At 49.2% G+C, this 23,531-nt stretch overlaps 3 protein-coding genes across 5 annotated transcripts in view; 1 reads left to right on the top strand and 2 right to left on the bottom strand.

Annotated features, from left to right (window-relative positions):
• FANCI (FA complementation group I) overlaps positions 1-8,581 on the bottom strand; it is a 23,539-nt gene extending 14,958 nt beyond the window's left edge. For both annotated transcript variants that reach the window (XM_059858533.1, XM_059858532.1), the window contains exons 1-15: positions 8,430-8,581; positions 8,278-8,350; positions 7,606-7,736; positions 7,047-7,203; positions 6,910-6,967; positions 6,434-6,475; positions 6,060-6,183; positions 5,079-5,164; positions 4,781-4,913; positions 4,460-4,552; positions 3,825-3,961; positions 2,849-3,029; positions 2,160-2,247; positions 877-1,007; positions 154-224 (exon numbers count right to left, since the gene is read on the bottom strand). In XM_059858533.1, the coding sequence (XP_059714516.1) occupies positions 154-224; positions 877-1,007; positions 2,160-2,247; positions 2,849-3,029; positions 3,825-3,961; positions 4,460-4,552; positions 4,781-4,913; positions 5,079-5,164; positions 6,060-6,183; positions 6,434-6,475; positions 6,910-6,967; positions 7,047-7,203; positions 7,606-7,736; positions 8,278-8,350; positions 8,430-8,513 (1,589 nt within the window). In that variant the 5' untranslated portion in view covers positions 8,514-8,581. The remainder of the gene's footprint in view (positions 1-153; positions 225-876; positions 1,008-2,159; positions 2,248-2,848; positions 3,030-3,824; positions 3,962-4,459; positions 4,553-4,780; positions 4,914-5,078; positions 5,165-6,059; positions 6,184-6,433; positions 6,476-6,909; positions 6,968-7,046; positions 7,204-7,605; positions 7,737-8,277; positions 8,351-8,429) is intronic.
• A 1,988-nt stretch (positions 8,582-10,569) lies between these two features.
• Positions 10,570-16,401, top strand: RLBP1 (retinaldehyde binding protein 1). Of its 2 annotated transcripts, XM_059857969.1 has the most exons (8): positions 10,570-10,793; positions 11,598-11,641; positions 11,886-12,014; positions 12,280-12,481; positions 13,550-13,728; positions 14,432-14,590; positions 15,201-15,311; positions 15,422-16,400. In XM_059857969.1, the coding sequence occupies exons 2-8, from the start codon at positions 11,630-11,632 to the stop codon at positions 15,578-15,580; spliced, it is 951 nt and encodes a 316-aa protein (XP_059713952.1). In that variant the 5' UTR covers positions 10,570-10,793; positions 11,598-11,629; the 3' UTR covers positions 15,581-16,400. The 2 variants fall into 2 exon arrangements, with proteins under 2 accessions (XP_059713952.1, XP_059713951.1); XM_059857968.1 differs by lacking the exons at positions 10,570-10,793; positions 11,598-11,641 and having other exon boundaries at positions 11,868-12,014; positions 15,422-16,401.
• Positions 16,402-17,856: 1,455 nt separating this feature from the next.
• The window catches only part of ABHD2 (abhydrolase domain containing 2, acylglycerol lipase), a 38,512-nt gene continuing 32,837 nt past the window's right edge, over positions 17,857-23,531 (bottom strand). Inside the window, exon 11 of the mRNA XM_059858535.1 lies at positions 17,857-23,226. Coding sequence (XP_059714518.1) covers positions 23,030-23,226 — 197 coding nt within the window. The 3' untranslated portion in view covers positions 17,857-23,029. The remainder of the gene's footprint in view (positions 23,227-23,531) is intronic.

Genomic DNA, 23,531 nt, shown 5'->3' on the forward strand with positions numbered 1-23,531 from the left:
CACAATTTCAGGCTAAAGGGACAGGAGATGTCACTATCCAGTTATGGGAAGAACACTGTAAGAAGATACTTAGCCCAAAACAAAAAATACTTCTGGTCAAAAACCATTAATGAGTTGCAGAAATTTTTTCAAAGAATCCTCTCCCTGGCTTACCTGGAAAAGATAGCTTTTTGGAGAACAAGTATCAGGGAGTCCCTCACTGACATGCTGACTTTGAGCAGAGGCTGGAAAGGAAAATAACCTTTGGAGAGAAAAACACTAAGGCATGCCAAGCCCTTGGGGCATATGAGCTCATCTTCCTCAGGCCCATCTGGCCCTGCATTTCCAGTACTGTCATCAGTACAGTAGGAAGACCAAAACATTTTAAAATAGACAAGAAAACCCATAGAGCTGTGACAGTGAGACACCTTAGCAGGTTAGTGAGGACACAGTGCAAGGGCTTAGGAAAATAACTGTTATCCCCAGGTTGGTGAAAGCAGGTGAAAGCTAAAACACCAGGGCAGTATCTCAGCCCAGGCAAAGAGGAACCCTAACATGGAGCTTAGAAGGAGAAAAATCAATATGACAGCTACAGCTGTTCAGCTAAACACTGTGGACTTAGTTTTCTACAGGGTGCAGCATCTGGGCATCTTCCAGATGAAAGGTCAGCACAGAGCAGTTTTGGTCCTGTGCCAGACCACACCATATGCTTTTTGCCAGAGGGCACATGCAAATCCATGCTTGAAGAACAGTTCCATGCTACACCAAACAACCCACAGCAGAGAATGAAGGCTTATTTCATGAGGAGGGTTATCAGATCATGCATATAATTGTGGCCCAGAGCTGTCGCTGGAACTAAAGTAGCAAAGAGATCCATGGAGAAATGCAAAGCTTTACCTGTACTGCCCGGAGAAGCCCTTGCACTGTGTCAATGGGCAGAAAGGACAAATTGTCAAAGGTCTCTGTGACTTTGGAGGATGAAGTCTGAAGCACAAGAGGAGCAGACACAACAATGTTGGACAGCAAGTCTGAAAAATAAAAGGACAAAAAGAACAGCTGATGCCAAGGGGCCAGAAAAGCCTGAGCAGAAGATGTCTGCAGAGCTAACAATTACAGACTAATCAAAGACCTTCCATGACACGGAGAGGTCACTGACAAACTGAGTTTACTGCAGACACCAAGCACTACAAATGCTCCCAGCCCAGCTGAAGGGCCTCACCCCACCAGAGGGCACTGAGATGCAAGGGAAGAGGCTGCAGCACTGACATCCCAGCAGTCCCAGTGGCTCCCAAGCCCAAGGAGGAGGAGAAGGCAAGGCTGGGAACGTGGAACAGGCAACTGACTGATGATTCTGATTTTCTGTGCGTCAGCTGTTCCATGGCAACTGCCTGCAAACATATTTTTCACCTCTGATGAATACAAGGCAATCTGATGCAGCTGATACCTCAGTCAGAGGAGAGGGAGCAACTGATTTTTTTGGCTTCAGGTCACTTCAGCAGGTGCTTCAGAAACCAAATCACATCCTGGGCTGCATCAAAAGCAGCTTGGCCAGCAGGCTGAGGGAGGGAATTCTCCCCCTCTACTCCACTCTGGTGAGAGCCCCCTTGGAGTACTGTGTCCAGCTCTGGGGTCCTCAGCACAAGCAGGACAGAGACCTGCTGGAGCGGGTCCAGAGGGGCACAAAAATACTCAGAGGGCTGAAGCACCTCTGCTATTGAGATGGGCTGACAGTTGGGGTTGGTCAGCCTGGAGAAACCAACTTTGGGGAGACCTTGTTGTAGCCTTTTGGTACTCAAATGGGGTTTATAAGATGGGGACAGACTTTTTAACAGTAGCTGTTGTGATAAGAATCGGGCTAACAGTTTTAAACTAAAAGAAGGTAGATTCAAAGTGGATATAAAGAAGAAATTTTTTACAGTGAGGGTGGTGAAACATTGGCACAGGCTGCCCAGAGAGGTGGTGGATGTCCCATCCCTGGAAACATTCAAGGTTAGGTTGGATGAGGCTCTGAGCAACCTGGTCTAGTGGAAGATCTCCATGCTCATTACAAGGCTGTGGACTAGATGACTTCAAAGGTCCCATCCAAGCCAAACCCAATTCTGTGATTCTATAATGAGTTTTGAGGAGCTGTGTTGTGACTGTCCACAGAGCAGAGCACATTTCTCTCTCTTTTCTGTTACCTATGAAGTGGCTGACAGGAGACGCTGCTTTTGTGAGGACTCTGTTCAGGACCTGCTCAAGAATATCACTCCTGATGGGCTCGTGAACCTGAACGAGGAAGAACAATAAATAAAAATCAAAACCTTTAAGATATTCCTGTACTTCACAGCACAGGCATTGTACAGTACAAAGCAAATCCAGATCTGACAGGTAAGCAAGGATGGTCCCCAGAAGTCTTTCAGCTAAATCCAGGTTGATTCAGATTTCATCCCAAGACAATCAGAACCAGCACATCAAGGCACACACAGTATCACATAACGGTTCCAATCATCTATGGGATCAAAATTTACCAGTTTGGTGAAGATGAATGGGTTTCAATCCCACCTTGTCAGATTTTATTTGTACCTCTGAATTTCTCTACCTTCTCTACCTCTGCAGTTTCTTGGAAACTGTAATACAGTTTATAATAATAGGGATTACACAAGTATCATGACAGCTGGAACAGATTAAAATTAGGTCTTCATGAGGATGGCCTCTTCCAGCTGGAAAGGGTCAAATAGGAGACAAAATCTAGTATTGTTTGCAAAACACTCACAATGGATATAGCAGGCAAGGTTTGGACACTGTTTACCAGGGCAGAATAAGAACAGAAATTTGGTGGTTTTCCTCCCACCAAAAAAAAAAAAACCTTCTCCAAAACCTACGTTACCTTAAACGTTTCCAGCAGGATACTGGCTCCCAGTTTGCAAGCCTGCTTTGCTGGCATTTTTGAAAGGCCATAACTGTTATCAGCAGCTTTTCCTCCAAAGGGCTTTTTTGGTTCATAGGATTCCATTAGGCTGAAGCCAAGATCCACCAAGCCCTGAGTAACATGGTCCCAACCAAATGCACTGAGGAAAACATTAAATAGATGAGAAAAGAAACAACTTAGCCATAGGAAAGTCTGGATTAGAGCTGAGGTAAAATCTTGTGCAGTCATTCCAGGGTCCAAAGCAGCAGTGAGAGACACCTGATGACAGCAGGGAAGATGACAGCCCTCACAACCCTGTGGCTGTCCTCAGGCTGTGACAGGTGCTCAGCACATCTTTGCAGTCCTGGTTCTCCATCAGAATTCCTTTCCAGCCCAAAGGTTTCCTCACCTTTTGGAATGATGTGCCCTCAGGTCTGACCTGAACATAACAGCAGGCTACAGTTGGAATGCATGAGTACCCTGCTGATGTCAAGATCTTCAAGTTGGAGAAAAGAGAAGAGGAATGCCTCCCATCAAACTAAAGGACAACTGGTGACAGACCAGAGCTATCCCACAGGACGTTTAAAGGACTAACCAGTGAACCAGATTAAACAGTGAACCTACTCCTCATCCCTTGATCAGAACACAAACTACAGCCAGCAGCATGACTCACACTGCAGATTAGGCCCTGATCAGTTTAGTCCTTTGTACCACCAGAGCCTGAGATTTGAGGCAGAAGGAGCAGATTTATACAGCCGCATGTTGTTTGTTTTTTTTTGGTTTTTTTTTTTTAATTCGCTAATATAAAACTGGGCTAAAACCTTTGGATTTTGACACTGATCCCTGCCAGCACATGGTCAGAAGTATTTAGCATCCTAGAGTGTTTTAACAAAGCTGAAACTCTTCCCACTTCTAAAGCCCATTGAATGTTCTGCAGCACGTGGCAGCAACTCACCTATTTTTCACCACTTCCAGAATGACAGCAGTTATATCATATTGTTGAGGAAACAAATCCTGCAGAAACTTGGAGGCCTGAAGGAACTGCAGGTCCTTGCAGCTTCTTGTGATTGATGTTTTCAAGAAATCAAATATCTGGAACATAAAATCATTACGTGTGAGGAAATGATCTTTGAAATGGGACCTGTATAGTCTTGGGTGTGCTCCAGTAAGAGCACCAGCCAGACACAAGCTCCACTACAGCCTGCCAAAAATCTTAACTCACTTCTTTGTCAGGACAAATACACCAGTCTCATTAAGTGCCTCAAGGAGGGTGACTTGCTGCCAGATGCTCTTCATGTGGCCACGACAGAGCCAAAACATTAGAAAAATAGACTGCTTTTCTTCTCATCCTATAATACCAACCCACAGGAATCACTGCTCTGGAAAATTGTGATATTGCTCTGGGGTCTTTTACAGTGTTCAGTAAACTACAGCATACCAGTGATCTAATTGCCTACCCACGAGCAACCTGAAACCATTTTAAGGCTAATTCTGATGGGACTCTGACCTAACCATTTTCCTTCCTTTCCTTTACAGGGAGTGCAGAGTGCATCCCCATGGAAGCTCTCTGCAAGGTTATCAAGCACATACCTGCTCTTGCAGTCTGTGTTTTACAGCAACTGACAGCAGAAGAGCCACGCTGAAAGGACACAGGGCTCTACCAGGGTCCTTCTGTTGCTCAGTCTAGGAAACAGTAAGGAGCAGTGAGAAAACTTTTTGTCTTTACTGAAACACCTTGGAAGTTCAGGTAGCCATCAGGCACATGTCTCTTCAAACATATCACAGCACTCCCTAAAGAGAACATGACTGCAATCACAAAAATGATTAAATCCCTTGCCCAGATAATAAATTAAATTTTTAAACCCTGTTTCAGTATCTTCAAGAACAGTGGCTGCTCCACCTTTGCCATACCTTCAGATGTCTAATTAGCTCCTCGCCCAGGTCCTGGTCCAGGTTGATGACAGAAACAATGTGGAGGATAACGGTGCCTTCCACGTGGCGGAGCTGGTCCAGGGGCATTGTGGCCACCTCAAGGTCCACTGACCTGTAAGTTTTACCAGAAAATAAAAGCCAGAAATCATTCCTTATGGATCAAGAAGGATGTTCTTGTACAAGGTTTAAGTGTTCAAATTCAAGGAGCCCTGGGCAGGAGCAGTGTGACTACAAATATCCAGGTAGTAAAGAAAGGCGTGACAGAGCAAGAACTTACTCTGGAACCTTCTGTTCTTCCTTCTGTCTCTTATCCAGCTGATTGAAAAAACTGATGATTCCTTCCAAAACAGTCTTCTTACTGCCCTGCAAGGCAGGACATTACATTAAGCCATTGCAGGGCCTGCAGTGTCCCAGAGAACAATACTCAATTCCCACACCTATCACAAATCTCAGGATATTCTTCATTTCCCTCCATAAATTGCTAAGGCAGGTGAGCACTCCTCTATGGCTTATTTCCAGTTTTCATATTTCTTTTGACTGCATTATAGAATAGCTGGAAGAAACTCAAGCTCTCAGGTGTTCTGATTGTCTTTTTTTTTTTCTTCTTTTGAAATTGTTATTAATTAGAAAGGATCCTTTATGTTTTAATCAATTTGGGAAGGCTTTCATATTCCTAACCTTAAATCTAACAATACATTTTGGCCAGTGGACCCAAATGACCCTCTATAACACACATATAATTTGTCTTTGGATCATTTTGGCATTGACTTGGTCACAAATGAAGCAAGGAAAACAGCCAGATCACCCTGTCAAAGGGCAGAGATGTCCCTGGCAGCCTCTGCTCTGGAGAGGAGCACAGGAGATGACACATTCCCAGTACAAGTCAGACTACATCCCAGTAGACAGTCACAGTGCATGAGCTATCATTGTAGCATGCAGATCACAGAGAGTGAGCAAAACCACACTGAAAAAAACAATCCTCTCTGCTGTGTGCTAGCTCTGTGCTCATCCCTTATTTCCCAAAGATTTGCTTCTTTTCCCACAAGGAAGAGCAAGATCCCATCTTTCTCTGAGCACTCAGCTTCTTCAGGCTAGAGGGAGTTAGAGGAAACAAAACCTGCAGGTATTCTGTTGTATCCCTACAGCATGGTTTGGGAACAATCAGAATCCCTGCCAAAATCCAGACTACAGATCACTCTGGACATTTTCTTTCTGTTTGACTAAACCTGGGGGAAACCCAGCTCCTGTGAGCTTTTACCTTTGCAGAAAGCAGCAGCAGCTGATAGACCAGAGGGGGAATTTCCTGCAGGTCTAATTTGGAGAACATCCTAAGGACCTTTTCCACCACAAACTGCAGCTCTTCTCCTGATAGTGGAATATCCCTGTTGAATCAAAGATTTTTTTTTCATGAATTTATTTGCCAAGACTCACTCACACATGGAAAAAAAACCACAATACCATGCCCAGATGTGTTTTGCATCCAAATCTGGTGGGGATGCTCACTGACCAACCATCCATGGTGCTCTGCCTGTTATGGTCAGACCTCCTATTTGTACTTGACCCAAATTGCTTATGAAACAGGACACAGAGAGGACCATGGCACAAGTTGATGTTGAAGAGAAAAAGAATTACCTGAACATGTTGGCAAGATGTATTACACACCGAGGATCCCACCTGGTAAAACAAAGATAAGTTGGAAGATTGAGAGCAAATTGAACTATTACTTAGCTCTTCCCTCCTACACAATTATTCAATGTCACCACTTCCGTTACATTCTGATACTAAAATTAGAAGTCAGATTTCCACCAGAAATCATCAGCACCAATCCAACCACCCACACTTCCATAGTTCTGAACTGCCCCTGCCCATTTAATAACAAATGCCAGAAAAGGAATAAAAACAAGCACTTCCTGGGGCTAGTTCATGCAACAGTCTCACAAGATCTGGGAACAGGCTGCTCCTTTGCTTTCCCAGCTACAGAAGACACTGTCACAGAGGGCACAGATTCAAGGATGACAGGACACACAGCCCATGGTGATGCCTTTTTCCAAGCACAATGTGAAACACAGTATTTTGACACATAACCAAGACCTGCCAGACATACATACTTGCTGGAGCAGAGGGTATTTATCAGCTGTTTCTTAAACTCTTCCCCATTTAGTTCACCTGAAAAAGCAAAAGTCTTAGGAGTTGATTCCAGAGAAAGGGAGGACAAGATGCAGAGAAGGAGCTGATAGGGGGTTACCTTTCCCATAAGCCAGGTTCTCCTTTGAACTGGCCAGGGCCGTGAGAACAGTGGAAAACAGCTCCAAGGATTTCCCATTGGTCAGGCTGCCCCCTTTAATGACATCCACAAACAGGCTGGCAAGCTCTGCTAATGCGTGGCCTGGCAGCTGGCGGGCCTGGGAGAACATACAACAGGAGAGAGCCTGAGGCAGTACACAGAATTCCACATACACATCCAAACTGTCACCAAAACCCAGCAGAAAACAGAATTTCTTACAGAGAAATGCTCCCTTTCAAGGAATTCAGCCCTGATATCTCTGGTTTGTACTGTTCTTTACAGAACAGAGCAATAAATCAAGATTATGTGATTATAGGTTTAGAGTTTTGAGCCTAGGATTAAATATCTAAAGATAATCAAGTTCACACACTGAGCCAATCCAACACCAGCTAATTTAGCCTAGGGAAGATCCATGGAAAGGATACAACTAATTTTCCTCAGTGGCTTAGTGAAGTATCTCAAGTTACAAATTAAATTATACTCAGCAGAGCCCAGGAAAGCCAGCCCAAAGGAGTTTTACCTCCAGCATCAGCAGTCCTATGATTTCAGACACCTTGCCCAAATGCAGGTCCCCTGACTCCACTAGTGGGACGCAGTGCTTGTAAACCTGGAGTCTCCTGAGAACACCGCTTCTCTGGGAACAGGGGGAGCCTTACAGCAAGCAAATAGAGGGACAAAAGAGTGGGGACAAAAGTTATGCAAGTAACATGTTGCAAAACGACAGGAAATCAGCAGGGATAAATTGTCACCTGGCGGCAACTTCCTGTTTTACCTATCTGGCAAAATAAATAAAAACCCCCAAAGAACAGGAGATGAGATACTTGGATAAAATAGTCGGCCACCCTGTTACCACATCCTGTGGTTCACTCAGCCTGCAGCCGGAGACCAGGAAGTGTCAAAACTTTGAGAAGAAGCAGCTTGGCAATTAGCTCTCACCGGGCCAGCTGAGTACTACTGCAAGGTACTAAGGGCTCTCAAAAGCAAATCGCACCTACCACGGGCTCTAGTCCCTTTTGCTATCTCCCCCCATGTATTTTGGATGTCGTGCTTCCCTGTGACAGCCCTGACGAGCGGGTTTCTTACCAGAAGTGACAATTCCCTGCGCTGCTGAGCACTTTCTGTGCGCTGCACCCACCGGCCCCCGCCAGGGCTGGGGCCGCAGCCCCCCGAGCGCAGCGCACACATCACCCACCTTTGAAGATCCCTCTCAGCAGAGCCGCCGTCTCCCTGCCCTTCAGGGCCTGCCTGGTCACCATGTCACCCAGCTGCAAGACAAGGGGACGCTGTGAGCCGCCCGCCCTCGGCGCATCCCCGCTCCCCACCCGGCCCGGGGGCACCGCGCACCTCGCCCTCCGCCAGGCTCTGCAGGGCCTCCTGCAGCCGCTCGGGGCCCTCCTCGGCCGCCAGCGACAGGATGCGCTGCGCCATGGGGCCAGGGAACGCCCGGGACCGCCGGGCCGCGGCTCCGCGCCCCGAAATTCCCGCCCGGAAGTGGCCGCGCGTCACCCGGGGAACAGCTCCCGCCCCCGCGCGCTGCCCGCCCCGCCGCCCGCGGGGCCGTGGGTTCGAGTCCCGCGGGGGGCAGCGTGCGGGGCAGTGTCACTGAGTCACAGAGTGGGTCAGGCTGGGTCACCTGGTCCGGCCTCCCTGCTCCAGCAGGGTCATCCTAGAGCACCTGGCATAGGACTGCAGCTCGATGGTGCTGGCATATCGCCAGTGAGGGAAACTTCACGGCCTCCCTGGGCAGCCTGTTCCGTGGTGGCTGCGCAGGGAGAACCTTACTGCAGTGGGGTGCACAGCCGGGGGGACCGGCTGGGTACCGGGGGTACCAATGCTCTTTGTGCGTTTGGCACAAAGTGCCCATTCAGGGCCACTCCGCATCGACAGCGAGTGCCACCCACGTGGGGTTCGGATAGGTTCGAGTAAACCCCTTAATTCCCGGGGACATGAGGGGTGGCCTTTAGCGTACCAGGAGGTGTAGCCCGCCTTTCAGCAGCGGGATTTGGCCAAATGATCCGGTGCCAGCTCAGCGTGGGAGATTTCGCAAGCCCCGTGCTCACGTGGAGCGGGAGTTGATGGTGCTGAGCGAGGGGAGCGTGTTTGACGTGGGGCTGCGGGCGAGGGGATAACCAGAGCTGGAAGAGAGGTGCACTTAGGGCTCTGTCACAGTACATCAGGGTGGGTCCCCCTTGAGACCCCTTTACCCAGGACAAAACACTCGCTTTGTGATGCCAGGGGTTGTACATGTGTCCTCAAAACTATTTCACCTGTGATGGCCGTGCTGGCCAGGATGCCCAGGTGCCCCAGGGATCACAGGTTCTCTCTGGCACCCCAACAGAGCATTATTGGGTCTGTTTGGGAAACCCCATGCTGATGATGTACCCCTGTTGTGCACTATTTTGTGCTGATCTGGACACAAAGGTCCAGCATGCTGTAGGAGGGAGCTGAGCCTTGCACCAGGCTCAGCTGGTGTGGGAAGGGGATGGGAAGGTTGGGGGTCTCCTCTGAAGAGCAGTGCACAGTGCCTCAGGCCACAGTGGCATTGCTCAGGGTTTTGGCACAGATCCAAATTTCCCCTCAGCAGCACCCCAGCCTTTCAGATGGAGTCTCGTGCCTTCCTCCTCCTCCCTCCCTCACATTGGGGTCTCAGCTCCGCTTGCAGGACAGCCCTGTGTGGAAACCAAATCCGTAAATCCCAGAGGCATTACAAAACATGCCTTGTGTAAGCCCCTTCAGCCCTGCTCTGGTCCTAAGCCCTGCCCTGCCACCTCCCCAAAATCCTCATCGTGGTAAGAGCCTGGCCAAGCTCCTCTCCCGGGCTTGAGCACAGCTCCATCCTCTCCACATCTTCACACAGCTCCCACAACCCTTGACCCAAAGAATTAGGGCTGCAAGGGCTCTCCTGCCCTATGTCGCTTCAACATGCTGGGGCATCCCAGAAAACCCATTTTGCCATCCTGCTGCCCCCACATGTGGACTGAGCTTTGTTTCTCCAACATCCCAGGGCTCCCCTCCCTTATGGGTCTGTGGCATCTCCAGTTCCCAGAGCTCCGAGCAATGAATCATCACTTGAGGGCATTGTAGAAATTTTGCCTGTGTCTTTTTTTTATAAAAGCTGAAAGGGGCCTTGTATGGATGCTGGTTTGGGAGGCCCGATAGGGGAGGAATTGGAGAGCCCCAGGAGCATCCTCTGCCACAGACCCATCCCTGCAGCCAGACCCTGCCCACACGGCCGAATTCACAGCAGGGCCTTGCCAGGGTTTTTGGGGCAGGAGCTGGGGAAGAGACCTGTCCTGCTCACCCTGAGGAGCAGGCCGGGATGGCAGGCTGCCCACCCCCTGCCTCTGCCCCTGCCCCGTGCTAATGAGCGAGTTACACAACAAGGAGCTTTTATACTTTGTTAATCGGGTCCGGCATCCAGCCCGCCTCCCCACGCACGCTCCGGCTGGCCGTGGAACCCCAGCTCCCTCCTTCCCTCTCCTCAGCTGCCTTTTGTAATGTTTTAATGGGGTTTCTTTCCTGGGCTGGGCTGACTTAATTGCAAAGCTGCAGTGAGTTGATGCCTTGTGACGGTCTAATCCCAACCCGGTGACTCTACAAAGCTTTCGCCCGGCTCCCTCGCTGCTCCACTCCGGCCTCGCCATCCCTGCTCCCATCTCAGCTCTGTGCACTGACCTGCTCAGGACACTTCAGCTCTTCCTCTTCCTGGTGAGTATCCAGGACATTTTTCAACTGAAAGAACTGCATTGAAGACCATCATCCAGCCCTCACTCAACCTGGCACCTCCAGAGCTTGAATGGCTTTTGATGCCTATCCCTTCCCCAGGAGGTGGAGGGAAAGAGGATGCCCCTGGGAAATGGGTGAGCTGGAGCCAAGCATCCCTCACACAGCCTGGACTTGGAGCTGGTGCTACAGCCAGGCAGGGGTAGATGCTGGAGGCAGGATGAAGGCAGCCCTCCTCCTCATGGATGGGAACAAGGTGTTTCACCCAGACTGCATTGGAAAGATGCTGAGAGGTTTATAGTCCAGTCTCGCAGTTGGTGGAGCAGTGAGACTTGAGAGTTTGGGAAATACTTTGGGGATGAGTATTTTTTTTGGTAATCTTATTTATTTTGGTAGTAGAAATAAAAGGATGAGCTGGCTGCCTGACCAAAGTTGGATTGCTCACCTCTGCCACTGTGAAGGTGGTCTGAGACCACTTGGGTGAGCACAGCCTGAGATGCCCCCAGCCCAAAGAGGAAAGGCAGAGGGAGAAAAACATGTGAAGGTATCAGATGATCCATACACAAATTTTTAAGCTGCTTTTGCAAACATCCCTGGTGTTTCTCCAGGCTGCTCAGCCTCCTCGGGCAGGCAGAGATGTGGGCAGTAGGTGATGCAGCTGAGGAGGGTTGGGGGTGTCCTCTGGACACCCACTTCTGCCCCCATCTGCACAAGATGTCAGGGAATGGGGCATAAGGGGGGCCGTGGAGACCATTTGGATCCATGCTGATACCTCCTTCCTTCTGCCAGTGTCCTGCTGCCGACAGAAGACAGAGGACAGCATGTCTGCAGTTGTGAGTACTGTCCCCACGCTGCCCCATCCTCTGGGCTCTGACCATGCCCTCCCTGCAGTGCTGGGATGGGGTGCACAGGGTGCACCTTGGTCCAAGCAGCACACAGTCCATCCCTATCCCTCTGCACCCCCTTGGGTGCACGTGTGGGGCCTCTCCCCTTCCCCATAGCTCCCAAGGAGACTTGCAGTGGGGCAGGGAGCTGGGGGGCTGTCTGGGGAGCCCCCACATGCTCTCCTCCCCCCAGACGGGCACGTTCCGGATCGTGTCGGAGGAGGAGCAGGCGCTGCGCTCCAAGCTGGAGCGCCTCACCACCAAGGACCACGGCCCCGTCTTTGGGAGGTGCGAGAAGATCCCCCCACACACCCTGCAGAAGGTGAGGCAGCCATGGGGAACAGGGGGAAGGTGCAGCCTGAGGCTCCTGCTCCTCAGGGCCAGAGGAGACTCTCTGCTGTCTCTTGCACTGGGGTGATGCACTTACCGAAATGTCTCCAAGCTGGGGATTGAGTGACCCTGCCCTCCCTATGCTGGGATGCTGCAAGGAGCTTTACTCTCCTCCCCCAGTTTTTGGGGGCCTCCACGACCCCCGGGGTGTTTTAGCAGGTGTGCCCATCACTGGGTGCCCTCTCTGCTCCCCCCAGGCAAAGGACGAGCTGAACGAGACGGAGGAGAAGAGGGAGGTGGCGGTGAAGGCGCTGCGGGAGCTGGTGCAGGAGCGGGCGGGCGGCGAGGACGTTTGCCAGAAGGTGGCCGAGAAGGTGCAGGAGAGGGACGACTCCTTCTTGCTCCGCTTCATCCGCGCTCGCAAGTTTGATGTCCACAGAGCCTATGACCTGCTGAAAGGTGGGGAGGGCTCCTGGGCTGTGATGCTGGGTGAGAGCGGGCGTACACATCCCCCTGCAGCTTCCTGTGCTGTGCTGGTACCTCCTAGCCCAGACTGGGCTATGCTGGCAGGGCAGGACCCTGACATAGGAAGGGAATGAAGAGAGGGGGTAAAGAGAAAAAGTCAGGGTTTGAAGAGAGGTGAAAAATAGAAAAATAGGGTTGAGGGGCTTGGAAGGAGCTGGGATGGGGAAGGAAAAAAATGAGGATGACACCAAGCATCCTGCAGCACCAGGACAGTCCCATTCCTTACAAGTTTACCCAAACAAAATAAACTCTCACATTTGGTGATGGTTTAATTGGTGCAGCCAACCCAGCTGGCTTGGGCTGCATCCCCTGGAGACCCACATGTCCTACATTCCCCTCTCTGTACCCCTGTAAGGAGCCAGTTCTGCACCCTCCTGATTCTTCTGTGCACGGTGCCTGGGGATCTTTGCACCCCTGGGGCACCTCTAGGTCTGGGGACAGGTTGGGGTGCTTGTGGCACCCTCTCCTCACACTGAGAGTGACCCAGAGGGATGGTGGCTGCTGACTGGAACCTGCCTGGCTTCAGCTCTGCTCTTCTTTGTGTCAGCTTAGGGGATAATGAGTTGTAATTATCAGTGCTGGCTCTCAGAAGAGCTGTTTTGTTTGCCTGCATTTTCCCAGGATGAAATTCCTTATTTTGTGCCTGCAGGGTGCCAAGAGAGGGTGGATGGGGGTTTTCACCCAAACAGGGAGGAAGGGGAGAAGGGAAATGAGGGGGGAAATTACTTTATCTACTTGTTAAGGTGCTGGAGAGAAAGCAGGTGTGGGAAGCTCCTGGCAAGGGGAGGGATAACACCAAGTATGCTGGGGTTGGTCTGCTGCTGAGCTTCTCCTTCCCCCTTTGCTGGAGGAGACCTGATCCATGTGTGCCACAGGCAGAGCTTTCCACAGCTCTTGGGCTTTGACATCTCACTATCACCAGCCCATCCTGTCTCTGGCAGCTCCCCCAGCTTCCTGAGGCTGGGCAAGCAGCCACTTTTCCCAACGTTTGCCTCTCTGCAGGCTATGTGAACTTCCGGCAGCAGTACCCCGAGCTGTTTGACAACCTGAGCCCCGAGGCCGTGCGCAGCACCATCGAGGCCGGCTACCCCGGCATCCTGGCCAGCAGGGACAAGTACGGCCGCGTGGTGATGCTCTTCAACATCGAGAACTGGGATTACGAGGAGATCACCTTCGATGAGGTAAGCCCAGCTCAGAGGCTGCTCCCACAGCCGTGGTCCTGCTTTTGGGCTTGTCCCGCTCGGCAGTCTGAGCACAGCATCCTTACACACACTCTGAGCACAGCATCCTTACATCCTCTGAGCACAGCATCCTTACACACACTCCAAGCACAGCATCCTTACATACACATACACACTCTCACACACATCTGTTCGGCCATACAGGTGGGAGTAAATCTGTAGCCCTTTGAATTTATCCTTTGAGGGAGTCTGGGAGAGCATGGTCCACCCCAAATGATGCAGTGCAAGGTGCATGCCAAATTCAGGGTGTGCATCCCCCAGCCCGTGTAACATGGGCTGAAGAAAGGCACCACACCATTAAATCAAGGGCAGAGGAGGAAACTGAGGCATAGGGCATGGAAAGGGCTTCTTGGCAAAGAGGTTCCAAGCATGAAACTCACAGCTTCTCGCAGTTTCCCTTTCTGCTCAGCTCTGAATCTGGTCTCAGTATATCACTGATACAAATCTTATGCTCATGACTTTAAAAGAATGTGGTCTGATTTCAGAGCTCTCCCTGCTCTGAAATCTGGGGACTGGCTGTGACAAGCAGGCTGGAGTCCAACAGACCCTGGATAACACTGCATGGGACTCTTCCTGAGTACCCCCTAGGGTCTATGGGAGGTGAGACCTCATACAAGACCCTGCTGTCTCTCCTCTCCATTAGATCCTTCGTGCCTATTGTATTATCTTGGAGAAGCTGCTGGAGAACGAAGAGACCCAGATCAATGGGTTCTGCATCATTGAGAACTTCAAGGGCTTCACCATGCAGCAGGCATCAGGGATCAAACCCTCCGAGCTCAAGAAGATGGTGGACATGCTCCAGGTGAGGTGGCAAAATCTGCACCCAGCAGTGGCAGAGGGGACCCTGGGGAAGCAGGGAGCTCAGAGGCAGGGCTAGCAGGGTTTGGGATTGCCACTATGCAATGGACAATGAGAAAGCATTGTGGAGAGGCTGTTGCCCATCACCCTCTCCCGGCCTTGCCAGCTAATTGGCTTAATCCTGCAAAATTTTCCCCATCTCCCTGCCTTCTCAAATGGCTGACCAGAAGCAGTACTACCACTCCTTGCGGCACCCTAGGGCATGGCCTGGAGGGCTTTCCTCATGAGCCTCTCAGCCCAGCCTGGTTCAGGCTGGATGGGGACTCACAGGCACTCCAGGATTTCTGCCCTTGGACCAAGTTCCCTGGACTCAGCTCTTCCCAGGGAAGGTCCTTCTTGTGGAGTGGGAGCAATGATCTGTCTGGGAGGTTCTTCAGCTCCCTGGTACTCCTGACGTGGGGATGATTGATCCTCTGGGTCAGAACAGAGAAGGGGACATGGAGCAAGGAGAGCTGTGGCAGTGCTGGTGCATCCATTGCTGCCTGCTCAGATCTGGGTAAGATCTGAGCAAAGGCAAGATCTGTAACCATCTGTGTCTGGGTTTGGGATCCCAGGACTCCTTCCCAGCGAGGTTCAAGGCCGTCCACTTCATCCACCAGCCTTGGTACTTCACCACCACCTACAACGTGGTCAAACCGTTCCTGAAGAGCAAACTGCTGGAGAGGGTGAGTGTGGGAAAGGGACCTGCAGGCAAAGGCATCTCCTTGGGTGAAACAGAACAGTTGGCAAGAGCTGCCCTGGTCCTCTGCCAAGGGTCACTCCCATCTCCCCCCAGGTCTTTGTGCACGGCGAGGAGCTGGAATCCTTCTACCAGGAGATTGATGCTGACATCTTGCCAGCAGACTTTGGTGGCAACCTGCCCAAGTACGATGGCAAAGCAACTGCAGAGAAGCTCTTTGGGCCTCGCATCGAGTCTGAGGACACGGCTCTCTAAAGCAGGAGCCTGCTGCTCTCTCCTGTACCACAGCACCAGAGGTGGCCCTCTAACCCCAGCCACCTCCCTCCTGTAGCATTGGTTCAGTGACTGCTCGTGCTGAAGCACCCTGGATGTGTTGCTCCATGCCTGTCCCTCCTGTCCCCACTCCAGGAGAGGGCTGTTCCTCCCAGGTACAGCATCCTTCCCTCTGGAGCCAGGGGAGAAAGGAGGCCACCAGCCCTCTCCCACAGCATTTCCTGGTCTGCAAGGGGAGGACAGGAGAGTGTCTGCTCTGGGAAGGGAGGGCTACAGTGAGGGAGAAATAAAGTGTTTAAAGCAGAGCTCTGGTGCCTCATGGTGAGGAACAGGGGCACAGCTTTTTGGGTAGTGGCTGTGTTGGTGGTTCTAAGGAGACCAGTGCCAGTGTTTGACAGGAGACTCCTGCCCCCTCATCACTGACTACACTTTGGCACCAGGACCAAGGAACTGCCCATCTCCATCCTCCCTGCATTCCAAATCAAGTCCTTTTCTTGCCTGAGAAAGGGCCCCCAGTTCCTCATTATCTGCTCTAGCCAGGGAAAAAGAGATGCAAACAAAAACCCAACCAGGGTCCCAGGTGGAGCTGTCTCTGCCCAATTCCTGCTTGGGCAGGGAGGAGAACAAAAGGTGCAGGAGCCATTGGGACTAGGAGATGGATTATCAATCACAGAACAATTGAAAGACAAGCAGAATGTACCCTCCTAAATCCTTCAAAAGCCTCAGCACAGTTGTTTCTCCTAGCACTGCACTGTGAAAGGGAGCTCATCCAAGGAAGCCATACCAAAAGTCACCATGGCGGGCAAAGGATGGTACCTGTGCAGCAAACAAGCTGCACCTTGCTCAGGTGGGGAGAAAGGAGGCATAAGTAGCTGTCCCAGGCTAAAGAGTCTGTTCTGGTTCATGAAGCAGACATCTCTTACAAAGAGCCAATTGAACACCCATTCCCAGACCATCTCCTCCCTCGGCCAGCAGCAGGGCTCAAAGAGGAACAAGTTCCTGGTCTCTGCCCAGGTTACCTTCTCCCTAAGCCGGGTCCCACAGTGGGTCCTGTCCCCCCTCCCAGCTCCACACGAGTCCTTTTCATCAGCCAGATCAGCACCCCCCACCCAAAGCTGGCTGAGGTGGAGGGTGCTGACAAGAGCCACATTCAGCAGGGCACTGGCTCAGGCTCAAACCAAACAGGAGAGAGGCTTTGAAGCCACAGGGAGGACAGGGCCTGTCTGGGGTTAGATGTTTGCTCCAGCCTCAGCTGCTTGGTGAGTCCATGCATGGAGAGTCCCAAAGCCTGAGGCTGTGCCAACCTTGTGCAAGAGTCCAGAGACAGAGCAAAAGGCACTTCTCCACCTCCTCTGGCTCCTTTCTGTACCTGGAGCCATCCCAAGGAAACCACGTGTGACAACCCTGCAAGCATCAGGCCAGTGCAAACACAACAGCACAGCTTGCCTGGGAGGCAGAGCAATTGCAGCTTGTAGAAACAGAACAAGGGGAAAAAAACTCATCCACAGAGACAGGAGTATCACATTGCTGCCTCTGGGGTTTGGACTGGGATAGTCACAGCTCTTGGGAGGTGCCAGTGGCTGCTTACCACTCCTGTGACAAATTGTCAGCCAGGAGCTTGCTTTGATGGGGAGACAGAACAGCACAGCAGAGCTGGGAGCTGAGTGACTGAGCAAGGCAGGAAGGAGTTCTGAAGTGGATCTAACAGCTAATTCACAATGGCCAATAAATTACAGATGAAGGCCATTGTGTCCCACAGTGCACCCAGTCCAGCTGCCCCAGCAGGTCACCAGTCCCAGTTCCCCTCCACAACTCCCTCCCTTGGGCTGTAGGTAATAAATCACACAGTGGAGAGTTGTTGATCAGGTGAGCAGTGCTTTTGTACAGCCTAGGCTCACAGATGTCACTGTCCTGGCCAGAGGTGCTGGTTTGTGTTTCTTCTGCCAGCAGCTGAAAGATCAGGCAATGCACTTGCTCTCACAGAGGGAAAAATAGCAGCTGTTTTATTCTAGTGGCAAAAATAACTCTTTTTCAGTAGTTTCATGGCAGATGTGTTTTTTTTCAGCTGATGCTATACCCATTCTCCACCAGAGTGGTATCAAAGACCTCTTCTTGGCCAGAAGACAAAAAGCAACCAGGAAAGTCTTGAGCACCATGAGTGCTTGTATCACCTTCCCCCCAGCCAGCTCCCCAAGCTGGGCCTCAGGGAAGTCTGAGAGCCTCTGCCAACATAAGGAACTTCACACACAGGCACTAGCTGTAGCACTGACTTCAACAAGTCCTTTATTTTTAAATAAAGAAACCCCACTGAATCAAAGATAACAAAATTACATTTTGTTTTGCAATGACTTCCATTTTACACCACACAAGAACAAAAATTAAAGAAAAAAATCAAAGACAGTTTTATATATATTTATATATAATTTTAAAGGTAAACATCAGCAGATATAGAAAAATTGCATTGCTAGTTGCAAATCATTTCCCCTGCAGCTCTCAGCTCCAGAGAATCTGACTCAGAACATGGCAGCAGGGAGGGTGTCTCAATATACAGGCTTCTTCAGGGCAGCATTTAGAGATCATTACAGAATAAAATTTTGTCAAATTGAAAATATTTTCATAGTCAACTGCTCACCAAGACCACTGGAAGTCACTCTACCTGTTCTAACACAGCTGCATGAGAAAAACAAGGGCACAGGTCTCCTCTTCCCAAGCTCTTTACACACCTTTTTGGCTAGGAACGTTCAGAGAAAGAGGTTATACTTTCTCAAGAAGAATGGCTAGAGATCTGTCACTGGGAATTACAGTCAAGCTATCATGTAACAATGAGACAATATGCCCCTTTGGAAAGCTGTTGACTTGGGCCAGAGCAGTAGGATTTGGTTATAACAAATACAAATGGGTTTTGTTTGGCTTTTTTTTATTTTAGAGACTTTCTAGTTGGCAGGGACCATGAGATGGGTCAACATCCCAGCAGAGCTATAGTGGAGATCCAAGAAGAAAATTCTGTATCTCCTCTCTGGTCATGCAAGAACTTTGATTACAATGGGAGTTTGTCAGTCAGACCAAAGCAAAGGGGCTTTGTGCCACCTTGTACAGATGTTCAGGGTAACTCCAGAAACCTTTCCAGCACAGCATGGAAAGCTGACAACTGCTTTGACTCATTGATGGCACTTGTGCCTAAGCTCCCCTGACAGTGGAGGAAGCCCAGGCCAGTGTCACTGCCACTGCCAGTGAGAAGAGGGTACAGGAACAGGGCACCCTCCCTTGGGCTGGTGCTGCTCTGAGGCATTCTAAGCTTGGAGAAAAATCATAAAGTCCTCACACCAAGAAGGGCTGTTTGCTTTTCACCTAGAAGCCATGGAAGAGACACTGCTTTGAGTCACTGTGGCTCCAGCACCTTCCCAAATGAATCAACCCACGGAAGGGATACAGACATGGAGTATGACTCAAGCCAGAAACAAGATGTTCTTTACAACAAGTGACTTACACAGGCAGCACAAGGCTCAGGCCTTCTCTGGTCTCACAAAGAAAGACTGAAGAATTTCATTAAGCTCCAGACAAGCATAGCATTTCCAGAAAAACTTGGAAGCAATCCAGGTGACTAAACTGGCAATTAAGTCCTGAAGATGGTACTCTCTGCTCTTTCCTTTGAGATGTGGCCACTTGAACAATCTACCTCCAGCTATGCTGCTGGAGTGTTAATAGACAAAAACTTTGGGATTGCAGGATAACGAGTCACACATTAAGCAAAGCAAACCCTGCATCTATGACTCAATTCCTACTGCTAAAGGAGCAGAGAGTTGAAAGTGATCCACTGCTTATATACACTGTTATTTTCAGCCTTGAAACTGACTGCAGCCAGTTGTAGGCTGCCCACAAAGGTCCTTTAAGTCAGCACTCAATTGTGCCATGTGCATCACTGGTGTGCCCCAGTGTTTGAAAATTCATTTACCAAAAAGCAAAGCCCCAAAAGCTCTGACAGAGCTGTTACCGAAGTCTCTAGATATGCTGATGTCAGGGGAGGAGGAAAAGGGCAAGGCACCACGTGTCAAAGGGCTGTGGTCTAGGAACTTGTGACAGACCCAGGACAGATGACACACAGGTAGCTTGGCTAAATTCAGTACTGGAGTTAATAGTTCCCAACATTTTTACTTAATGCCCTGTCTTTGTAACCCATACCTTCATGCAGAAAAACACTCAGGAAAAGGATTGCAAGGAAGTTAACTGTTTGCCTTTACAGTGCAACCACAGCACTGCCAGACTCACCTGAAAACCTTGATTTAAAACAAAGGGACAATTAAAAATGCTGGCAGAGCTCGTGTAGTGGAAGCTGAAGTTCTTTGTGCTCAGTCAGAGCAAGTCTGAGCTGCTTATTTACCATCTTCAGATATCTCCAGAAAAATGGTAAAGGTGATGGTTGGACCAGCCTAACCATCAAAGAGTAATTGTTCTGCAACTTGCTGTCTGATTGAGAGGGTCCTCAGGGCTCATGTTCAAGTGCTACTTACATTCAGTGATGGGGAAGGGGTGTTTACCATGAGACTGCCCACGGAAGAGCTCTCCTAGTGATTTTTCTAATCCCAGTTTGAAACTAAGCAGAGCACATGTCAGATTCACCAAGCTGTAATCTTGAACTGCTCTATCAGACCACACTGCAATGATCTACAAGTGCACACTTCAGCAGCCTCATGTGTTTTGACAATAGATGAAAGACTTCACCTCTAAGACTGAAAAATTCAGATTTCATTTAAGGCTGGGTTCACTGGGCAAATAAAGACCACCTGCCCACATAACAAGAGTAGTATTGCCTTATTTTGGGAGACAAGAGTATTTCAGATTAGGACTGGACAAAGTCTGACTACTGCTGCAAGTCTGACTACAAGTCTTGCTTTGAAAGAAGCATCAAATTTGTTGAGATGGAGAGAACAGGTTTTTTTTTTTTCCCCCACTGCTTCCACCTACAGGCTTAAGCTGAAGCTCAAGCTCCAGAAAACTTGCACAAAGAAGCCATAACAAAAGCTGTCCTTTCCCAGATAAGCCAGACTCAGTCAAGTCACAAGTGATTTGAACAGTTTTAGATTCAAGTGCAACACTAGGGCAAAGGAACAAGACAGAGACCCACAGAACTTCTTTAGTGGAGAGTTTCAGAAAGTCCACAGCACTGGCACTTCTGAAGTATGAAGGCTTGGATTATGGGGTAGGAAGGAGTACTCCTCAGAAAGGCTCTCCAAGTTTAAAGAAAAATCTCTACTCGATTAGACAAAGCTACAGGTCCTGCTTCTTTGAGAGCTGTCCAGTTGCTCACCTCATTTTGGGAGACTTAGACACCTAAATTTATACTGTAGCTATTTGATGTGTACATGTGCTGTTTACACTCCACTTCTGCTGAAGCGAGGAGATATTTAAGTCATACCAAATGAATATTACATGAACACTACTTAAGCAAAAAAACCTGAAATGTCTTTTGTGACATACTTTAGTGATGCAGTATGAATAAGAACATAACAACACAGAGACAAGATATCCATCAGCTAAGAATATCCTTGCTAACTGATGCCCTAAAATAGTTCTTAAGGAACAGCCACAAGCACAGCCAAATCTTGCTGTAGCTTTACTTAGTTTCATCTTCTCTCTGAAGAAGAAAAGAAGCCCAGATTTACTGACTAGGAGAATGTGCAGACATCCACAGTTCACCATGGATCACAGGCCAAGGTATTTGGCCTAAGGCAAATGAAAGGAATTTCCTGATATGACAATGCATCTTTGCTACAATAGTTAATTATTGCTTTATTAAAATGAAACCCCACCTACTCAACCTACTGAAGTTCAGGGACAGGGCAGTCCAGGAGGCTTGTTCCCCAGGTTTGTTGTTACCAGACTGAAGACTTGCAGCTTGTTTCACCCTTAAGCTATAAATTAAAGTGCCTGGAACACAGACCAAGGCTGAAGCGATAAAGTGCTGATGAGGGAAATTGTGACAGGAAAAGAACTTCACAGACACTGTGATAAAGAAACCCTATGGATGGATTAATGACCCTACAATATTGAGAGAACAAACAGTAAGGGGAAAAAAAAAAGACTTTTACCACTAGTTTCAGTCTCCAGATTGTCATGGGACAACTTTCCTTTAATAACTATTTTGGCACAGACCATAGCTGCCACTTGAGGGAAAAGCACAGGTGAGTAGCCAGCTTTCCTGCAAACAGCTTTCACACTTCACTTTGCACATTAAAACTAGAAGGGGATGTCTGGTTGTGGAAAAAAAATTCTAGTGAAAAAGAGCCCAGTGTCTTACTGGAGCCAGCAATCCTACAGCATTACCCAGATCTGGAAGTAGTCAGCCATGCAAAGATGTCATTTCAGTTGCACAGGGCTGGGGACACCAGTTCCACATCAACTGTAAGGCAAGTCACATGTCTCAAACCCACCTGATGCTCTGCAAGCTAATGGGAAGAAGTTTGGTATTATTTACCCTGACATAAAGGGAGTAAATCTAAATAGATACACTCTACCCCCCACCAATTAATCCCTAAGAGAGTACAGTAGCTGTCCATTAAATATTCTTTCAAGCGAATTGAGCTCAGAGAAAAAATCCTGCAGATTCTTAATCATGGGTTTCCATTTGGAAGCCAGAGCCAGCTTTAAAAAGGCCCAGGTCAAACAAAGAATCCAGTACTGAAAAGATAACAGTATTTAAAAAGAGGCAAAGGTGACAAGAAGGTGACTGATCAGGTCCTGAAGTGAGAACATGTTTACATAGAAACATTAACTGGCATTACCAGGCTGCAGCTTTTCTCTACTTGGAGATGCAGCATAAAGCCACCCCAATCCACTCACAGCTCAAGCATGGAAAAGTTGAATAATTTTAAAGTGATTCACTTGTGCAAGTGCATTCCTAGGTACTAAAAGGTTTCCCTTGAGGTGGTGCAAAGCTGACACTACACTTGCAGTCAAGCATCTGTTTTTCCAAGCCACACTGTAGTGGCTTACAGGCTGAACCACTCACTGGCTTGTGGCTTGGTACAGGGATTTTCCAGCACCCAGAGAGAGAAGAGAGCCACAGTTATCCCATCATCTACACCTAAACAAATGCTGCAGATCAAGTTTTTGACCAGCAGGTAAAGAGATTTTGACATGTGAAACTTCTGCTATATTAAAGCAAGCAGTCTTTAGCTCAGTAGCCTTGGAACAAGCTACAGACAGCAACCCAATTCTTCAAGCAGAGCAGTAAATTACAAATCCACGTGACTGGATATCCAAAGAGGCTCTGACCAGATGTTAACCTCTGCTTTAACTCAATTTTGGAAAAAACACATGGTGATCAAACCCCAGCCATAGGATATCAAGGAGAATGGAAACCTGAAGCAGCAGGTGAGGGAACAAAATGTTCCCAAACAGATATACTGAAGTGATCCAGAGTCTTTGGGTCGATTACTCCTGGCCAGACACAGCCTGCTCAGCATCTGAGCAGTGAGGCTTTGTCTTCTCCCACTGGCAGATGGCATTGGCATACTGCACCACGAGCTTATCCATCCAGGTAAGAGGTTCTGGGAACAGCACAGACCCCTCAAAAAATCCCAGGTGGCCTCCGTGAAGGGGCAGCACATGCATGACATTCTCTTTTTTCTCTGTAAAAGAAAGACACAAAGTTCCAGGATAACATCTTCAAGATGACAATGAAAGCATCTTTAGTTGCCAGGACAAAGGCTGCCCAAGAGATGCTGCTGACTGGGCCCTAACAGCAATCCCTGTAGTGCTGTAAGAATGGTCATTCTTTAACAATGAGCACCTTTAACTCACATTCCCTGGAACTAGGACTGTTTCCATCATGTCAAGCTGCACTAAGCTCTGACAGTGCATCAGCCATCTTGTTGCATGGACAGTGAAAAACTCTGTGCTTGCTTCTGTCTGGAAGCAGCTGGGGATAAATTCT

This window comes from Haemorhous mexicanus, chromosome 13, assembly GCF_027477595.1.
Source record: "Haemorhous mexicanus isolate bHaeMex1 chromosome 13, bHaeMex1.pri, whole genome shotgun sequence".
Taxonomy (NCBI): Eukaryota; Metazoa; Chordata; class Aves; order Passeriformes; family Fringillidae; genus Haemorhous; species Haemorhous mexicanus.

What these genes read in the sequence shown, in the direction of transcription:
- RLBP1 (XM_059857968.1), top strand. Translation starts at nt 11,868, where the DNA reads ATGCTCTCCTCCCCCCAGACGGGCACGTTCCGGATCGTGTCGGAGGAG. An exon ending in CCCCACACACCCTGCAGAAG is followed by an intron (nt 12,015 to 12,279) that starts GTGAGGCAGCCA and finishes TGCTCCCCCCAG; the next exon opens with GCAAAGGACGAGCTGAACGA. An exon ending in AGATGGTGGACATGCTCCAG is followed by an intron (nt 14,591 to 15,200) that starts GTGAGGTGGCAA and finishes TTGGGATCCCAG; the next exon opens with GACTCCTTCCCAGCGAGGTT.